General features: G+C 40.6%; 1 protein-coding gene across 1 annotated transcript in view; it reads left to right on the forward strand.

Moving 5' to 3' along the window:
* SUN3 (Sad1 and UNC84 domain containing 3) overlaps positions 1-18,907 on the forward strand; it is a 42,695-nt gene that overhangs the window by 19,501 nt on the left and 4,287 nt on the right. Inside the window, exons 4-12 of the mRNA XM_058180470.1 lie at positions 7,160-7,257; positions 9,245-9,335; positions 11,624-11,679; positions 13,700-13,782; positions 15,383-15,411; positions 15,653-15,824; positions 16,233-16,317; positions 17,288-17,403; positions 18,009-18,176. Of these exons, the coding sequence (XP_058036453.1) occupies positions 7,160-7,257; positions 9,245-9,335; positions 11,624-11,679; positions 13,700-13,782; positions 15,383-15,411; positions 15,653-15,824; positions 16,233-16,317; positions 17,288-17,403; positions 18,009-18,176 (898 nt within the window). The remainder of the gene's footprint in view (positions 1-7,159; positions 7,258-9,244; positions 9,336-11,623; positions 11,680-13,699; positions 13,783-15,382; positions 15,412-15,652; positions 15,825-16,232; positions 16,318-17,287; positions 17,404-18,008; positions 18,177-18,907) is intronic.

Raw genomic sequence — 18,907 nt, forward strand, 5'->3', positions numbered from 1 at the left:
ATGATTATCTGTTTCATTTAGGGGACTTTAAATCCATATTGTACTTATGGAGCCCTTGTGGATTTTAGTCCGCTAGTCGTTGCGGAATGTAGGGGGCAGTGCTCATCTCCATTTCAAGCCCATTGAGCCAATGCTGTCCAAAGACATTTCCATGGTTATGTGGCCAGCATGATGTTATGGAGCATTGTTGCTTCCCACCAAATTGTAACCTATTCATTTACTCACATTATAGTTGGAGTTGGGACAAGGATGAAAGCTCACCTCATCATTGGCTTTCCAGCCAATATGCCTAGTATCTTAACTGGTGAGCTACCACGCCATCCTTCTGTATTTATGGCTACATCACATTACTAGGAGTTGAACAGCTAGTCATGAATATCTTTGTCTTGTTTATATTTAGTGGCAATGCATTATTTATCACTCAATCCATTATGGCATGTAGACAGCCATTAAGGAAGCATAGCCATTTCATGATGAGTGGTACTAGAAAAATAGATTTCAATATTGTTAACATATTAATTGCATCCTAATGCAAAGTTTATGGATACTCCTCCAGCATCTCCATGAAGATCAGACTTCCTTGAAGTGGTCAGTATTAACCTCTACAATTTGATGCACCTATCTATTTTTATTGTTTTGTTGTTGTTATTCATTGTATTATTAAAGTCATATTTATTAAACTATGTGCATACAGTGTTTGGGGAAGATGAATAATCTGAAACTTCATGAAGGGGTTGATGTGACAATGAGTTTGAGGACTCCTGATGTAGATACTAAGTGTTGGAATGTAGTCTGCAGGCATGTCTATTTGAGATATTGGCTAAGAATCAGAACTTATTCTACAGTATTTCAGATAATCTAAAATTTATTTTATTTATTTATTTGATTTTTATACCGCCCTTCTCCCGAAGGACTCAGGGCGGTGTACAGGCAGAATAAAACCAACAAAGAACAATATACAATATACAAAGTTAAAATATCAATTAAAAACTTATTAAATGAGCCTGAAAAATTTAAGAAATTTACCATAAAACCAAAACCCCATTAAAATTGCTAAAAATTTGAGTTTAAAATTCCATTCAAGCCAGCCCCGCGCGAATAAAGAGATATGTTTTCAGTTCGCGACGGAATGTCCGAAGGTCAGATATCTGGCGTAAGCCCGGGGGGAGTTCGTTCCAGAGTGTGGGAGCCCCCACAGAGAAGGCCCGTCCCCTGGGGGCCGCCAGCCGACATTGTTTGGCGGACGGCACCCTGAGGAGTCCCTCTCTGTGAGAGCGTACGGGTCGGTGGGAGGCATGTGGTAGCAGTAGGCGGTCCCGTAAGTACCCAGGTCCTAAGCCATGGAGCGCCTTAAAGGTCGTGACTAACACCTTAAAGTGCACCCGAGAGGCCACAGGTAGCCAGTGCAGCCTGCGCAGGAGAGGTGTTACATGGGAGCTGCGTGCAGCTCCCTCTATCACCCGCGCGGCTGCGTTCTGGACTAACTGAAGCCTCCGGACGCACTTCAAGGGGAGCCCCATGTAGAGAGCATTACAATAATCCAAGCGAGAGGTAACGAGCGCGTGAGTGACCGTGCATAAGGCATCCCGATCAAGGAAGGGGCGCAACTGCCGAACCAGGCGAACCTGGTGGAAGGCCCTCCTGGAGACGGCCGTCAAATGATCTTCAAACGACAGCCGATCATCCAGGAGGACACCCAAGTTGCGCACCCTATCCTTTGGGGCCAATAACTCGGCCCAACAGCCAGCCGCGGTTGCAGCTGGCTGAATCGGGATGCCGGCATCCACAGCCACTCCGTCTTGGAGGATTAAGCTTGAGCCTGTTTCTCCCCATCCAGACCCGTCGGCCTCCAAACACCGGGACAGCACTTCAACAGCTTCATTGGGGTGGCCCGGGGTGGAAAAGTACAGCTGGGTGTCGTCAGCGTACTGCTGGTATCTCACCCCAAAGCCACTGATGATCTCACCCAGCGGCTTCATATAGATGTTGAACAGCAGGGGCGAGAGGATCGACCCTGCGGGACCCCACAAGTGAGGCCCTCGCGGTCGACCTCTGCCCCCGTCAACACCGTCTGCGACGGTCGAGAGATAGGAGGAGAACCACCGATATACGGTGCCTCCCACTCCCAATCCCTCCAACCGGCGCAGCAGGATACCATGGTCGATGGTATCAAAAGCCGCTGAGAGGTCTAACAGGACCAGAGCAGAGGAATAACCCCTGTCCCTGGCCCTCCAGAGATCATCCACCAATGCGACCACAGCCGCCTCTGTGCTGTATCCGGTCGGAAACCGGACTGGAACGGGTCCAGATAGACATCTTCATCCAGGTACTGGGGTAGCTGTCGAGCCACAGCACTCTCTACAACCTTCGCAACAAAGCGAAGATTGGAGATCGGACGATAGTTACTTAAAATAGCTGGGTCCAGAGAAGGCTTCTTAAGGAGGGGTCTCACCACCGCCTCTTTCAAGGCGGCGGGGAAAACTCCCCCCAACAAAGAAGCATTGATAATCCTCTGGAGCCAGCCTCGTGTCACCTCCTGAGTAGCCAGTACCAGCCAGGAAGGGCACGGGTCCAGTAAACATGTCGTGGCATGGAGCCTCCCCAATAACCTGTCCACGTCCTCGGGAGCCACAGGATCAAACTGATCCCAAACAGACTCAACAAGACGTGCCTCCTCTCCCCGCTTGATCATCCCAAATTCGGTCCAGATCGTCCCGAGCTGAGCGATTTTATCGTATAGATAACCACTAAACTCCTCGGCGCGTCCCTGCAAGGGTCATCCGCACCTCCTGATGAAGGAGGGAGCGGGTCACCCGAAACAGGGCGGCCGGGCGGTTATCTGCCGACGCAATGAGGGTGGAGGCGTAGGTACGCCTCGCCTCCCCCATTGCCACTAGGTAGGTCCTAGTATAGGACCTAACTAGTGTCCGATCAGCTTCGGAGCGACTGGACCTCCAGGTGCTCTCTAGGCGTCTTCGCCGGCGTTTCATCTCCCTCAGCCCCTCGGAGAACCAAGGGGCCAGACGAGACCTACGCCGGGTCAGAGGCCGCAAAGGCGCGACACGGTCCAAGGCCCCCGCCGCGGCCTGTTCCCAGGCCGCGACGAGTTCCTCAGTCGTGCCGTGGGCCAGATCCTCAGGGAAAGGCCCAAGCTCCGTCAGGAACCTCTCAGGGTCCATCAGGCGCCTGGGACGGAACCAACGTATAGGTTCCGTCTCCCTGCGATGGTGAATGGCGGTTCGGAAGTCTAGGCGAAGGAGAAAATGATCGGACCATGACATTGGTTCTGTTACTAAATCATCTAGTACCAGATCATTTAACCACTGACCAGAGATATAAATCAAGTCCAGCGTGCCTCCCCATGTGCGAAGGGCCATCATTTACTCGAGTCAGGTCTAAGGCTGCCATGGAAGCCTCAAACTCCCGAGCTGCCGTTGATGACAAGCCAACTGACGGCAGGTTGAAATCCCCCATAACTATAAGTCTGGGGGTCTCAACCGCCACAGCGGCAAGCACCTCCAACAGCTCTGGCAGGGCTGTGGTCACGCAGCAAGGAGCCAGGTACGCGACCAACAAGCCCAACTGGCTCCTATGGCCCCACCGCACATAGAGGGATTCACAGCCGGCAATCTGAGGAACAGTGGCCTCCTCGGCTCTAGATCTTCCTTAATAACAACCGCCACCCCCACCCCTACCTTGGGCCTCGGCTGATGAAATGCTCGGAAACCTGGAGGACACATCTCAACGAGGGAACCCCCTCTGGGCCCAACCAGGTCTCCGTAATGCCCATAAGGTCCGGACCCCGCCTGAATAAGATCGCAGATCAGGGGCCTTGTTAACCACGGACCGGCATTACACAACATCAGCCAAGGTCCAAGCTCTGAGGATCATGGCCACCTGAGGAACGGGTGGGGCTGGGGGCCGGAGCACGCGATCGCATTTAGACATCGAACACGTGCTCCCAACTCTCGATACGCCCCCGCCATATCTGCCCCTCCCACTTACCGTACAGATCGAAAAGCCCTCTGAACCTGGAACATCGCCTCCCCCATTGCCACTAGGTAGGTCCTAGTATAGGACCTAACTAGTGTCCGATCAGCTTCGGAGCGACTGGACCTCCAGGTGCTCTCTAGGCGTCTTCGCCGGCGTTTCATCTCCCTCAGCCCCTCGGAGAACCAAGGGGCCAGACGAGACCTACGCCGGGTCAGAGGCCGCAAAGGCGCGACACGGTCCAAGGCCCCCGCCGCGGCTGTTCCCAGGCCGCGACGAGTTCCTCAGTCGTGCCGTGGGCCAGATCCTCAGGGAAAGGCCCAAGCTCCGTCAGGAACCTCTCAGGGTCCATCAGGCGCCTGGGACGGAACCAACGTATAGGTTCCGTCTCCCTGCGATGGTGAATGGCGGTTCGGAAGTCTAGGCGAAGGAGAAAATGATCGGACCATGACATTGGTTCTGTTACTAAATCATCTAGTACCAGATCATTTAACCACTGACCAGAGATATAAATCAAGTCCAGCGTGCCTCCCCCCATGTGCGAGGGGCCATCATTTACCCGAGTCAGGTCTAAGGCCGTCATGGAAGCCTCAAACTCGCGAGCTGCCGTTGATGACAAGCCAACTGATGGCAGGTTGAAATCCCCCATAACTATAAGTCTGGGGGTCTCAACCGCCACAGCGGCAAGCACCTCCAACAGCTCTGGCAGGGCTGTGGTCACGCAGCAAGGAGCCAGGTACGCGACCAACAAGCCCAACTGGCTCCTATGGCCCCACCGCACATAGAGGGATTCACAGCCGGCAATCTGAGGAACAGTGGCCTCCCTCGGCTCTAGATCTTCCTTAATAACAACCGCCACCCCCCCACCCCTACCTTGGGCCCTCGGCTGATGGAATGCTCGGGAACCTGGGGGACACATCTCAACGAGGGAACCCCCTCTGGCCCCAACCAGGTCTCCGTAATGCCCATAAGGTCCGCGGACCCCGCCTGAATAAGATCGCAGATCAGGGGGGCCTTGTTAACCACGGACCGGGCATTACACAACATCAGCCGAAGGTCCAAGCTCTGAGGATCATGGCCACCTGAGGAACGGGTGGGGGCTGGGGGGCCGGAGCACGCGATCGCATTTAGACATCGAACACGTGCTCCCAACTCTCGATACGCCCCCCCGCCATATCTGCCCCTCCCACTTACCGTACAGATCGAAAAGCCCTCTGAACCTGGAACATCGCCCTCCCCCGCCGCCTCGGACAAGATGGCAAAGTGCGCGAACTAGCACAGGGGCTGGATCCTCCCGACGGGTTTTCACCCCACCCGTCAGATCCCTCCCTCCCTTAAAACCCCTTATTAAAAAATCTATTTAAAAAACCCCATAAGTTCTTCTTGCTCGCGTGCCACCTCTCTGGGTCCCAAGACCCTTCGTTGAGGTAGGCCCTCGATAGCTTGGAGGGCCATTCTTGCGAGGCGGGGGAACCTCGCAATCGTAGTAGTTCGGCGAGTGTATATCTCATGGAGCGGTAGTCCAGATAGTCGCGGTAAAAGTGTCCATCCTAGGCCGTTCAGAGATGTATCCGTCGTAAACAAAGATCACCAAAGGCCCATAAAAGATGGCCAACCATATGGGTCCAAGTCCGTAGGAGTCCGTGGGACCACAAGAATGAAAAGGTCTCCCACACACTCCCGGCTGCGCACCGTTACGGGACAAAGACCCGTGCAGTACGCTAATTGAAATAACGACGTCCATGCCCTCATGCCATCCATGTCTCCTCCTTAAGGCCAGCCGATTATGGTCTTAGTCCTGGGCCCATTTATGGTCTTAGTCCTGGGCCCACTTAGTCCTGGGCCCATTTATGGCCCTAACAAGCCACAGAGCCAATGATGAAATTATGGAAGCCATCTCTCAGTTCCAGATGGAGAAACGACTGAGGAAAAATCAACCGCAGATGGCAATTGCGGTGATTATGGCAGGCTGTGGCAAGAAACCAGCAATGGGGAGCAAACGATGTTCCGGTCCCCAAGGAGGGAAAAAGGGAGGGGGGGGGATGTCCAAGCCGTACAAGTCCCATCCCGGCAGTCGTGACTAGCGACGCCCCAAACCCGGCAGTCGTGGCTAACAACGCCCCAAACAGTGTTCAGGACGCTGCTCAGCCTCGTTGGTGTCCTTCCCCGGCCAGAACGGCTGGAAAACAGCTGAGTCACGCCAGGCGTCTTCTCGCGCCCCCCCCCCCAACATGGCGGCCGCCATTCGCTGCCGTTCGCTGCTTATTAGCATACTCCGGCCCCGTACTCGGCAACCGAGAGTCCAATGAGGCCCAAAGACCTCGCTCCCGGCTGCCGAGAAGATGACAGAGCCGGGCTGGAGTACCAGCAGCTAGGCAAGCGACGGGAAGGCATCACGGCCCAAGGATTCACCAGCCGCACTCTCCGTGAGTATTCAAAACGCCGCCATAACGCGCACGCGCAGAAGAATATTTGTACTGTTGCTTATGATACTGAAAATTACTAAGATATGTAGTGATTCTACATGATATCTAGTTATTGTAGAGAAACATTAGTAATAATCTCCTCTAAAACAATTTGCAATGGATTTAGTTAATTACTTTAAATGCAGGAATCTGAATGTCTTAAGTATACTTTGGGAGAGTAATTTCTTTAAATCTTAAATCTTCATAGTATAGGAAAGCCCTTAATTTTTAATTAGATATTGCAAAAAAGAAAAGAAGTAAAGATTTCATTTGAACAGAGGAAATGTCAGAGGAAAAATTCAAACTGTAGAATAAGATAATTGGGTAACTTAATCATATATATTCTGATTTCAGCCTATAATAGAAGTCAGGCATGTTACTGAACCATATGCAGGAATCAACCTTAAATATCTAACAATATAGACTTTCAACAGGAGGTATCTGTGTATATTCAGCCTGTGCAATACTGGCTTTGTTACAGCTTCCATGTATAAAAGTAGTATTTTTGATAGATAGAGACTAAAGACAAGCAATAACTGGCTTATAAATGTGCATCTTTGTGCAATCTTAGATTCTTCATGAGTTATTATATATTGTTGGTCCCCCAAATGCTGAATTAAGTAGATTTTTTTTCAGTCTGATTAATCTGGAAAACCTTATGCTTTTATAGTCTTTTGTAATATAAAGTTTTCTTCATTCCATAGTTTACGTCAGGGGCAAAAATTATCTTGCAACTGTACGGACAGCCATCCTCTCTTCAGTCATAATCGAAAAAATGCACAATTTCCATGCCCAGCCAAAAGTAAGTTTTGATCCGGATTTTTTTCTTAAGATTGGATTCACTGAAATTAATGGAATTAATTTTTTGAAATTGATGAATCTACTACAAGTAGATTTGTGAACCTAAACAAAAGTTGAATTAACTTTACAAAAATATTCTGCTTATCAATAAAAAAGACAAAAATAACAAATTACTAAGCCAATTTAATTAACATCTGCATTTATGCTATAATTTGAAATATTCTGTAGGAAAAGTCAAGAATTACGGTACTTTTGTGTTTGCCCTTCCAAAAAAACTGGATTGAGTTAACATGCTCCAGTTTCATCCATATGTAATATCACTTAATAAGAACTAGGAAGCCTATTTCTCTGTCACCGCATTGACATATAATGGGGTAATGGGAGTGGCAGATTCTTTGATTGTCTTTTGTTGGTTATTTTTGTTCTGGCATTTGGATGATGTTGTTGTTTATTATATGAGTACTATATTGGCCTCTATGTGCCAGAATAAAGCCACCTTTAATGCTTATGAGAAATATGTATAACTCCTAGTATCAGCAGTGACAGCATTTGGCCTATGGTTAAGATGTGGGCCACATGTCTTTCACAGAGTGTTTTCATATAGCAAGTTATGTTCAATAGATTATTGTGTTGAATCACTGACAGGAAGCTGCTTGTGACTGCTTCTAGATTGCTTTATTTTTAGAATTCTGCAAACAATCTAATCAAAAAACACTGCTGAGTTTTAAGATATGTTAACAAAGTACTTTATTATGCAGTTAAAGCCATGTATGTAAGTGTGTACGTTTTTATTTATTTATTTATCAAATTAGTATGCCACCCATCTTGCTCAAAGTGACTCTAGGTTGTTCATAGGCATTGAATCAATGCAGAATTAAAAAAATCAAACAATAAATAAAGGTCTTTAATTGAAAGATTCAATTAAAATAAAACTAAGGATGGAGCTAGAGAGAGCAAAGTGCCTCACACCCATTAGGACCCTAGGCTAGTTGATATAACTACGTCTTCAAGGCCTTTTGAAAGGTCAAAAGGGTGGGATTGGATCTGATCTTGAGACAAGATATTTCAAAGAGTGGGAGCCATAGCAGTTAAGGGTTTTCTTCAGCTGAAATTCCTTGGCTGACAAGATCTGTAGCATACCTCTTCTGCTGACACATGTGAGGAAGGTAATCCCATCGTTTGAGCCAATTTCTCAAATATGCTGGACCTATACCACGAAGGTTTTAAAGATGATAACCAACACATTGAATTGGACCTGGAAGCAAACTGGCAGCCAGTGCAGCTGTGTTCTGCACCAAGTGAACTTCTAGGTTCTTTTCAAGGGTAGCCCCATGTAAAATGTATTGCAGTAGTCCACGCATGAGATGACATTGATTTGAGTAATTGACTGCAGATTGTACACCGGATCTCACTGGGGTAGCAGAATCCAATCCAGAACTAAAGAATTTTGACAAGCTGAATATGTGTTCTAATATCATGAGTTAGTTATGTGGTGCCTTAGCTATTATATTACAATTTTTTAAAATTATATTTATTTGGTTTATAGCAGGGGTGGGTTTCGCTTACCTTTGCTACCAGTTTGCGTGCACTTCCTTCGCTCGTGCGGACACCAACTGCGCATGCACAGATTGTATTTGATGACGCCGACTGGGTGGGCGGAGCCTCCTGCCACCACTTCTACCAGTTCACCTGAACTGGGGCGAACCGGTAGCAACCCACCACTGGTTTATAAGAATTTTATCATACTGCTTTTCTATTGTGTATTGCTTGTAAGCTGTCCAGAGCTGCTTAAGATGGGCTTCCAAAATTTGTTCTAACAAATAAGTAAAATTATTTTTCCTTCCAAACTTGCCAGTTATTGTGCTCTAGCAAAGAAACTTTGTATACTAAATAAATCTGACTAAATAATTCAAGAAAAAAATAACCACATGGAACGTTCTAATCATATATTGTATTGTTTGATTGCATCCTTCTATGTATTTTTCTAGGAAGTATGCTCAGACTCATCTATAATTTGATAGTTCTAAGCCTAATAACTCCATTCTGCTTAGCGAAAAAACTCATCTGCTTTATATCAAGGTAAACTGGATCAAGAATCTTTTTGAAGAATAAATTATGACTATCCAATAGTTATAATTTTAATTTGCATTTGTTAGCAGTCTTATGGTATTTTTCAAGTCCTGTTTTCACCTCTACTTTTGGAAATCTAAAAATCACATCAAATAGTAATTTCAGAACTAATTTGCATTTTTCTTTTAATATTAATAAAACAGTATCGAGAATAAATCTGAATATATTTTAAGGATATTTATTTGTATTCCATGTTATTTGATTCTTGGAAGGAAATAGTTTCTTAAAATTTCTTTAAAATATATAGTATCATTTTCTAAGCAGATAAGACTAAACAGTTAACATCATCACTATAAGTGAATAGTCACCATTTTTTTCTCAGTTAAGTATAAATGGATGGATATTACCTGTTAGTAAGGAAAGGTCTTTTCTTTGAACAGGAATTGTGATTTGCTTTTTTTATATTAGATGAAAGTTTCCATTAATATCACCATTATCCCTGTGCTTTCAAGCATGCCAAATCTTATGCTGGAAAGCTACCCTAGTACATAGGTGCCATTTCTGGCCCAGCTGGCTACACTGAACAATTTGTGAATCATGAACATTCAAAGAAAATGACTGCTAAGGCAAGAAGTTGTTGTTGTTGCTGCTGTTGTTATTATCTCATCATCATCATCATCATCATTATTATTATTATTATTATTATTATTATACTAAGCACATTGGGCTACAAGTGTACTTCACAGTTTTTGGTCTGCAGCTACAGTCTCAGCATCCTTCCATTTAAGGTTGATGTTCTTCAGATCTTCCTGAAATACATATGTACAAGAAAGTAAGGAAGTACATATATACAAAGAAAGCATTGGGCCACTGCCCCTCACTTTTAAAAAAAGTAAGAATAGCTGTAAACATCTGTGTGAAATCCAAGGGAAAGGGATTATGGAGACTCAGCTTTGCTTTTAGCACAGCAATTTACTTTTTTATGCTGTTTTTAAATTATACTTTGGAATGTAAAAAGTGAAGTAGGAAGATGATAGCTACAACCAAAAAGATACCATATTGTAGACCCTAGTATTAGTAATATTTTTTAGTCAATTGGGCCATTTAAAATATCATTATAGTTACATAGTTGCCCATTACAAAGAAAGCCCAATAAGCCTAATAACCCAGTATTCATTGCCTTGCACAAGAACTTTGCTCTTGGACAAACCTTTGAGAGCTGAAATTCAGTTGCCACAAATTGGGAAATAGTGCTCTAAAGAATTCAGGCTTCCTTTTTTCTTAATTAGCAATTAGCACAAAGATGTTATATTGGTGGCACACATCTTCATGAACACATAGAGCCAGATTTTTAAAATAAAGCTATCAGATGCAGATCACAAAAAATCTACATAATCACCAGCAAATATATTTTTGTATCCAGATATAGTAATCTTTATTTTAAAAGTACAAAGTTTATTTTAGATTTAAACATTCAACTAAAGTAAAATTTAATTTTGTAACAAAAACTAGAAGTTGTCGGCTTTGGGCTGCTGCAAGAGATTCTTTCCAAATGCACTATGATTACCAGAGTCTCTTTACCAAGTTTTATTCAGAGGATGGGGATGAGTTATAAAATTTCAGTAACTGAATTTAAAATGACCATATGCAATAGAATGGGAACTTTTGATTTTCTTTCTAATAGTTTTGCTATGATGCAGAAAGGCAGAGAACAGATCTTTTCACAGATATCAGTGATCATTGCAGTCACTTGTTCATGTACAGGTAGTCCTCGACTTAAAACAATTTGTCCATTCAAAGTTACAATGACAATGAAAAAAGTGACTTATGACCAATTTTCCTACAACCATTGCAGCATCTTCCTGGTCACATGATCAAATCTGGATGCTTGACAACTGGCTTGTATTTATATTGGTTGCAGTGTCCTGTGGTCATGTGATCATCTTTTGCGAGTTTCTGACAAGCAAATTAAATGGAGAAACAAGATTCACTAAACCACTGTGTTACTAATTTACAACTGCCGTAATTCATTTAACAACTATGGCAAGGAAGATTGTAAAATAGGGCAAAATTTACTTAACAAATGTCTCCTTTAGCAATGGAAATTTTGGGATCAGTTGTGGTTGTAGGTTAAGGACTACCTGTAATAGTCTCTTGAATCTTTTTATTCTGGAAACTATATCCTACAGAACCAATTAAGTAAACAGAAGATTGAGCTAGAATATCAGAATTGGATTTTAAGGACATGGGACCAAATAATTGTGAGATTAATTCTTGATTTTTCTTGTTGTTTGTAGCGGGACCTATACTCAGAAAATTGTTGTTTGGATGACCCTATTCTTGTTGCTTTTTGGTAAGTTTATAATTATGTTATCTTATATTTGGAGTTATACTTTACTATATTTATTATATCATATTATATCATTATTCTAACATATTATCACAATATAAAATGCAAATGACAACAAGAAAATAGGGAAATAGGTGAAGCTAGGCAAAATCACATCAGATACCTGATACCTGTACAATTAGCAGAGGAGCCCCCCAGCGCTGTGTGTTCTCTCCACTTTTCTTCTTTCTATATACCAATGACTGCATCTCAAAAGATCCCCCTGTTAAAGTACTAAAGTTTGCAAATGATACAACAGTGATTGGTCTCATTCAAGACAACGATGAATCTGCATACAGACGGGAGGTTGAACAACTAGCTTTTTGGTGCAACCAGACCAAACTTGAACTGAGTACACGCAAAACTGTTGAAATGGTGGTAGATTTTAGGGAGAAACTCTCCTATACTGCCACGTCTTAAATACTAGACAACACAATATCAACAATAGAGTCCTTCAAATATTCAATTCATGCTTATACGTATATATATTATCTAATATGTACTTGATAAACAAATAAATAAATAAAGTTTCTAGGTTCTATTATATTTCAAGACTTAAAATGGACACCTAACATCAAAAACATCATCAAAAAAGCAGAACAAAGAATGTTCATTCTGTGCCAACTCAGAAACTCAACTGCCCAAAGAGCTGTTGATTCAGTTCTACAGAGGAATTATTGAGTCTGTCATCTGCACCTCTATAACTGGTTTGGCTCTGTAACTAAACAAGAAAGACACAAACTTCAACGGATAATTAGAACTGCAGAAAAAACAAACGCTACCAATCTGCTTCCATTGAGGACTTGTATGCTGCATGAGTCAAAAAGAGGGCTGTGAAAATATCTACAGACCCCTCACATCTTGGACATAAATTGTTTCAACTTCTACCCCCAAAATGATGCTATAGGGCTGTGCACACCAGAACAAATAGACACAAGGACAGGTTTTTTCCCAAATGCCATCACTCTGCTAAACAACTAAGTCCCACAACACTGTCAAATCATTTACTGAGACTGTATTACTATTCTTCTCATCCTTCCTAGTATCTATCTCTTCCCACTTCTGGCTATAACCATATTGCTTGTATCTTTACAAGCAATTGTAAATTGTTTATATTGTTTAAATATAAACAATTTATATTGTTTTATTGTTTCCAAGCATGATTTACTTGTTTGTTAGTATCCTATGACTATCACTAACTGTTGTATTTTATGATTCTTGATGAATATATTTTATTTTTTCTTTATGTACACTGAGAGGATATACACCAAAGACAAATTCCTTGTGTGTCCAGTCACACTTGGCCAATAAAGAATTCAGTTCTCTTCTCTTCTCTTCTGGTCTGTTCTAAATAGGAGAAGGAAAAGAGGTGAAAAGAGAAATGGTAGATAAGAAAAAAGGGAAGCAAGAAAAGCCTTAACTTTTTACATTTTTTAGGGCAATAGAATAAAAATAATAAAACATAGGCTCAACTTTTTATTTTTATATACTTAATATATACTATTAATTTTTGCAATAACAAATTTATCTGATTAATAAATTCCAAAATCAGATATATATTTTTGGCCTCAAGCACAAAATCTAGAAGCAGTTTCCAAATAGAAATAAAACTGGATATATTTTTTCTTTAATTAAACCAGGTAGCCATTTCTGCTAACTCCATCAGTTTTTGTATCCATTCTTCCATTTGTTGGAATTGTTGTATCTTTCCATTGTTTATGTATAAAGTGCAGTCAACATATAACAAGTTCCACATTTGTTTGCAAGTTTCTTGTGTAATAGTCAATCAATCAATCAATCAGAAAAGAGCTGGAAGTTTTTTAAAAAAGTTAAAAATATTGATAAAACAATATGAAGAATTAGATAATTTACCCATTTTAGATTTCAGCTGAAATAGATATATGTAATACCAGAGTTAATTTGCTGCAGAGGAAAGTTGAAATCAACTTTTTTAAATAGAAAGTTTAAAAAACATTTTTAATAGGTGCTACTTACCGGGGACTGCTTGATGGAAACTGGCTGTCTGGAGATGAGTGGAAAGCCTGCTCTATTTGTGATCTCATCCAGGTGACTTCCTATTATTGATTTAATTATTCAGTACTTTGTTACCAGCAGATCCAAAATGTGTACAGCACTATAGTTATCTATAACAAGAATTAATACAATTCTTACAGTGTATTTTTCTTTTGAGTAAGATTGACTCCTAGCAGCTACCTGAAGAAGATTTTGCAGATTCTTAGGCAGTAGTTCCTAAAAGTGGTTTGATATTGCTGTGTTCCTGGAGCTGAGAGAGAGTGACTGGTCCAGGGTCACCCAGTTGGCTTTCTTTCATACCTAAGGCAGGATTAGAACTCAGATTTTCCTGCTTCTAGTCCGGTACCTTCACTATCAGATTAGATCACACCCAGTGGGGTTCAGCAGCTGATTTTTTTCAGCCCTCAGAGATTTACCAATCATGTTGCAACTCTGGGTAGAACAAATGCTACAGAACATTATCATTTCCCATTATTTTTCAGAAGGCAAACATAACAACTATTAAGATAGCCTTGATGAGGATAGACCAGGGAGAACCCTACCCACATCCTAGGAAGAAAGGAGAAAATTGATTGTATCATATGTGCCATTGCCTTTGTGTCATTGCTCAACCAGCACAGCCACCATTCCGAAGTTGGCCATTCCTGATTTAGAGGCATAAGGGTGCATTACTTAATATTATTATTCAAACTTACGTTGTTGCTACTTTTCTGATTCTGTATCTATATAAAGGCTATGAAGTTATGCCAGGAAAATTTTATCAGATTTTTTTTAATCAGATGAGTATTAATGGGAACAAGTAGTCATATCAACCCTATTTAAAAGATGATTTATTTCTAGATCAACTAACATTTGGGAATTTCTTTACAGCAACTTTAAAAACATTCAGTGTGTTGGGAGAAGGTTATATCTGCTATACATTGGGTGAACCATAATTTTGGGTTATAAAAATGTCCAAACACTTGATTAAAATTTTGAGTATCAGAAAAGAAATTTTTTAGATGATCCTGAATATCTGTGGAGATTCTCAGTCATCCAGGTCATGGTTCTCCCAAAAGTCCTTTTTCAAGAGGCAACTGGGCTTTCTGGTTTTTCTTTGAAGATGTTTTGTTTCTCATCCAATCTGAAGAAGTCCAACTGTATCTTGAAAAAAGCACCTTTGGGATTAGCTGATCCTGGTTATTAGGAAGATCAACTCCTAAGTACTTGAAAGGATCACTTCTAGGGAATATTTGGCCTATATGCTGAACTGGAAAGCCATAAAGTGTCCCACAAAAAGGCAATGGTGAACAAGTTCCACGCTGTGGCCAAAGTTTGATGAGGAGGTGAGCTCAACTTGAAAACTTCATCTCTTGGTAAAGGACTGAATGTATTGGTATTATCACCAATTAGCAATGTTCTCCCATATAATTAAAATGTTAATATTATATTCAAGTTGGTCCACCTCTGTCCATAATAAATTTAAACATTTATGTAGCGGTAATTGCTCCCAAGCTATTTAAGTAGGCCTGTTAATAGGATTTTGATGTAACAAGGAGTATGAGAAGCTCATCTCAATTACAATTCCTACCTGCAGTTTAAAATAAACAATATGCATATTTTAATTTGGATTTGTTTTTTCCTTGATGTATAGGGTGGAACCAAAGACCTCAGATCCTTAAAGTAAGAAAACATCAAAATTATTCAATGAACAGTGTTAAATTAATTCTATGTTAAGGCAAGGACCAAGATTAGACATTCTTCTCATAATGCAATCATATCAGTGCAATATACAGATGAAATGGGTTTTCTAAATTTTCAGAATTGTTATTACTATATTTCATAGTTTCTGAAATTAAATGCCTATAGACTTAGTATATGAAGAACAGTACTATGTATCATTTTCCTCTATTATTTTTCCTAGGAAAGCTAATTATATTTTACAATCAAAGGCACTTCAAATACAATTTCTGAAGGAGCAGAAGCAAAAGCTGCAAATACAACTTCAAGATCTAAAACTGACTATGAACAATATTGCCTATAACACAGTTGGCCAAATATTAGAAGGATATGCAAGCAAAGGCATTACAAGATCAGTAAGAGATCTGATAAGATTTTATTAATAGAAATCATATTTGTGCCAAACCAATATACCACATTCACCAAATCAAATCTTGGCACGCTAGTAATCTTGTTCATGTTCTTTTATTTAGTCTTCCAGTTTGAGCCTACCTAACTGGCAATAGCACAATGAAGTCAAGCAGACTGAAAGCATGATGCATGGACTTTCTTATTCTGTATTTGTGTGTCATTTTTTATTACCTGTGCCACTTGTGGAGTAGCAATCCATGTCATAAGTGATGTATATGATGCAACATTTCTGGAAAGTTGCAATTAATGTTCAGGTTTATTTTTTTTAGCATTTCTGGCTCTTTTTCTAAATTTTCCCAAACTTATAGATGTAGTAATGGCTTAATTTTAATTTTATATTTTATCCATTACAGAGTATTGAAAAAATTCTTAAAAAATTAGAACAAAAGTTGGATGAAGATATTGTTCAGATGCCAGATTATGCACTCCAATCTACAGGTATTTGCAATAGCTATTCTCTAAACTATATAAGTAGATTTTGAAAATCCCTACTATTCATATATAGTTCAGTTTTATTTAGTATAAACTATAATGTGTGTTTCAGTTATTAAATTAAAAGAAATGTCAAAGTATTTCATGTAATCATTGTACTACTCCTTTTAATAATGCAGTTTGTTAGTATCAATATCAGCTACAATACCTGAAAAGTCTTCAAAAACATTTTTGCACACATTTTGATATGCAAGTTCTAAGATGTTCACTATAAAATTATGCAAGTACACGTAAGTTGCAAATTGGTAGCAAAATTTCCAGTTTTCTTACTAAATGCTTATCCAAAAATATTCACAGCCACTGTCTTTTTAGACTTAACTTCTAAAAGAATGAGTTCTAGGAATATCCTGGAGCTTCAAACATGATAGACAAAAGGGAACTGTAGCCCATTAAAATTTTGGTTTTTTTTATTTTATTTTAACAAGCCATAGGATTTCACTCAGAATAAATTCCAGGGTGGATGTATTTTAGATGCAGCTAATAATTTTATGTCATCTGGTTGCACTTAAAACATAATTGTATATTTGTATAGACTTATCTATACAGTGATAAACTAAGCAACAATAATACCAAAATCACCCTAATGTGGCTTTTAATAATCTGGATAAATATAAATATGCATTGCAAATGGCTTATTCCCCAGAGTGCATTTTCTGTTATTCATTGATGTTAGCAGATGCAGTTCAATTATAGACAATAGTGTAATGAAAAAAGGGGAATCTCCCACCCCCAATATTATGTATTGGAAGAGTTTGCTAATTGTTTGTTGTACATAAACTGTAACAGAGATTATATTTTCTTGACTCTCTTTGCTGTCAAATGGCATTAGTCTTGTATGCCTGAATTTTTTTCATATAATATTCTTTAAAATAGATAATTAATGATGAGATATTTAATTGTAATACAATGTTTCTAGGTGCCAGTATTGTTCACTCCAGAACCACTAGAAGCTACCACTATCCTGATGGAAAATATTCCTGGATGTCATTCATTATATTCCCTTTTGTAAAATCACCAGACGTAATTCTTCAGGTATAAATAAACATAAAGTATTGGGGAGGCAGTGTTGGGCTTCAGGCTCCTGTGATTGTAAGATGGAGAATATATTCCTTGATATTTTACTGGCAAGTGTGGCTAGTCTTCAGAGGCAAAGTGAAACACTATGCAAACCAAAGACAACTATTTGGACTCCAGTCTTTATAGTCACATGTCTTGAATTCAGATTGGCTTTTAGTCAAGCTGCTTTCTGATTGGTTCTTTGTGCCCAATCCTGATTGCCATCTTTGGAATGCAAATTCTTGATTCTTGGTTTATGCTTGGTTCTAGTTTATTTATTTAGCATATGGCATGGGTTCTAGTTGATTACAGTAGTTTGAACAGCTGAGTCTTGATTGGATTCTTGGAAGTTTCTATTTGCCTGAATATTTATTAAAACTTTTTTTAATAGAAATATTTCAAAGTGTTCTGCGTGACATTCAAAAAAACAACAACACCTCATATAATAGATGTTGTTAAACAGAATCTCAATCTATAGAAACCAAAATGAATAATTAAATCCTCTTTAATTGACTTGAGTTACAGCATTTATACAGTAGAATGCTTAAATTATTCAGAATTTTCTCTGTAATCTCTTCAAGCCCAGTTACCACCTTGGAAATTGCTGGTCTTTTCCTGGAAGTCAAGCTGAAACTGTTCTCAGACTAGCTAAGGAAATTATTCCAACAGCTGTTACAATACAACATATATCTAAGAAAATCTCCCCTACAGATGAGATCTCTAGTGCTCCCAAAGATTTTGCTATTTATGTAAGCATCATGTTCTAATTTATTTACTAAATTTAAGTAAAAATTAACTTGTAACTTGCACTCTTATGATTGTTATTCTTTAGGACTGAGAGATTGCTGCCTAGGTCAGATTGGGATCAACTACCAAGATGATTGTATTTGATCATTTGATTAAATATTTTTTTACATCCGAGTATGCTTTTATATGTATCCCAATATTGTTGATATCCCAATATCCCAATTTTATATCCCAATATGGCACACATATAGGACACGGTGGTTCAGTGGCTAAGACGCTGAGCTTGTTGATCAAAAGGTCAGCAGTTCAGCGGTTCAAATCCCTAGTGCTGCCGTGTAACGGGGTGAGCTCCCATTACTTGTCTCAGCTTCTGCCAACCTAGCAGTTTGAAAGCACGTAAAAAATGCAAGTAGAAAAATAGGGACCACCTTTGGTGGGAAGGTAACAGCGTTCCATGCGCCTTTGGCATTTAGTCATGCCAGCCACATGACCTCAGAGACGTCTTCGGACAGCGTTGGCTTCAGCTTTGAAACAGAGGTGAGCACTGCCCCCTAGAGTCAGGAATGACTAGTACATATGTGTGAGGGAAATCTTTACCTTTACCTTATGGCACACATAGTTTATTTTACATTTTATTATGTCATTAGACTAATGAACAAACCAACAAACATGATTTTAGGGCTAAATATGCTAATTTTCAAAATAACTATCTTGATTTCACCAATAAAGTTAG

Source organism: Ahaetulla prasina, chromosome 4 (assembly GCF_028640845.1).
Source record: "Ahaetulla prasina isolate Xishuangbanna chromosome 4, ASM2864084v1, whole genome shotgun sequence".
Classification (NCBI taxonomy): domain Eukaryota; kingdom Metazoa; phylum Chordata; class Lepidosauria; order Squamata; family Colubridae; genus Ahaetulla; species Ahaetulla prasina.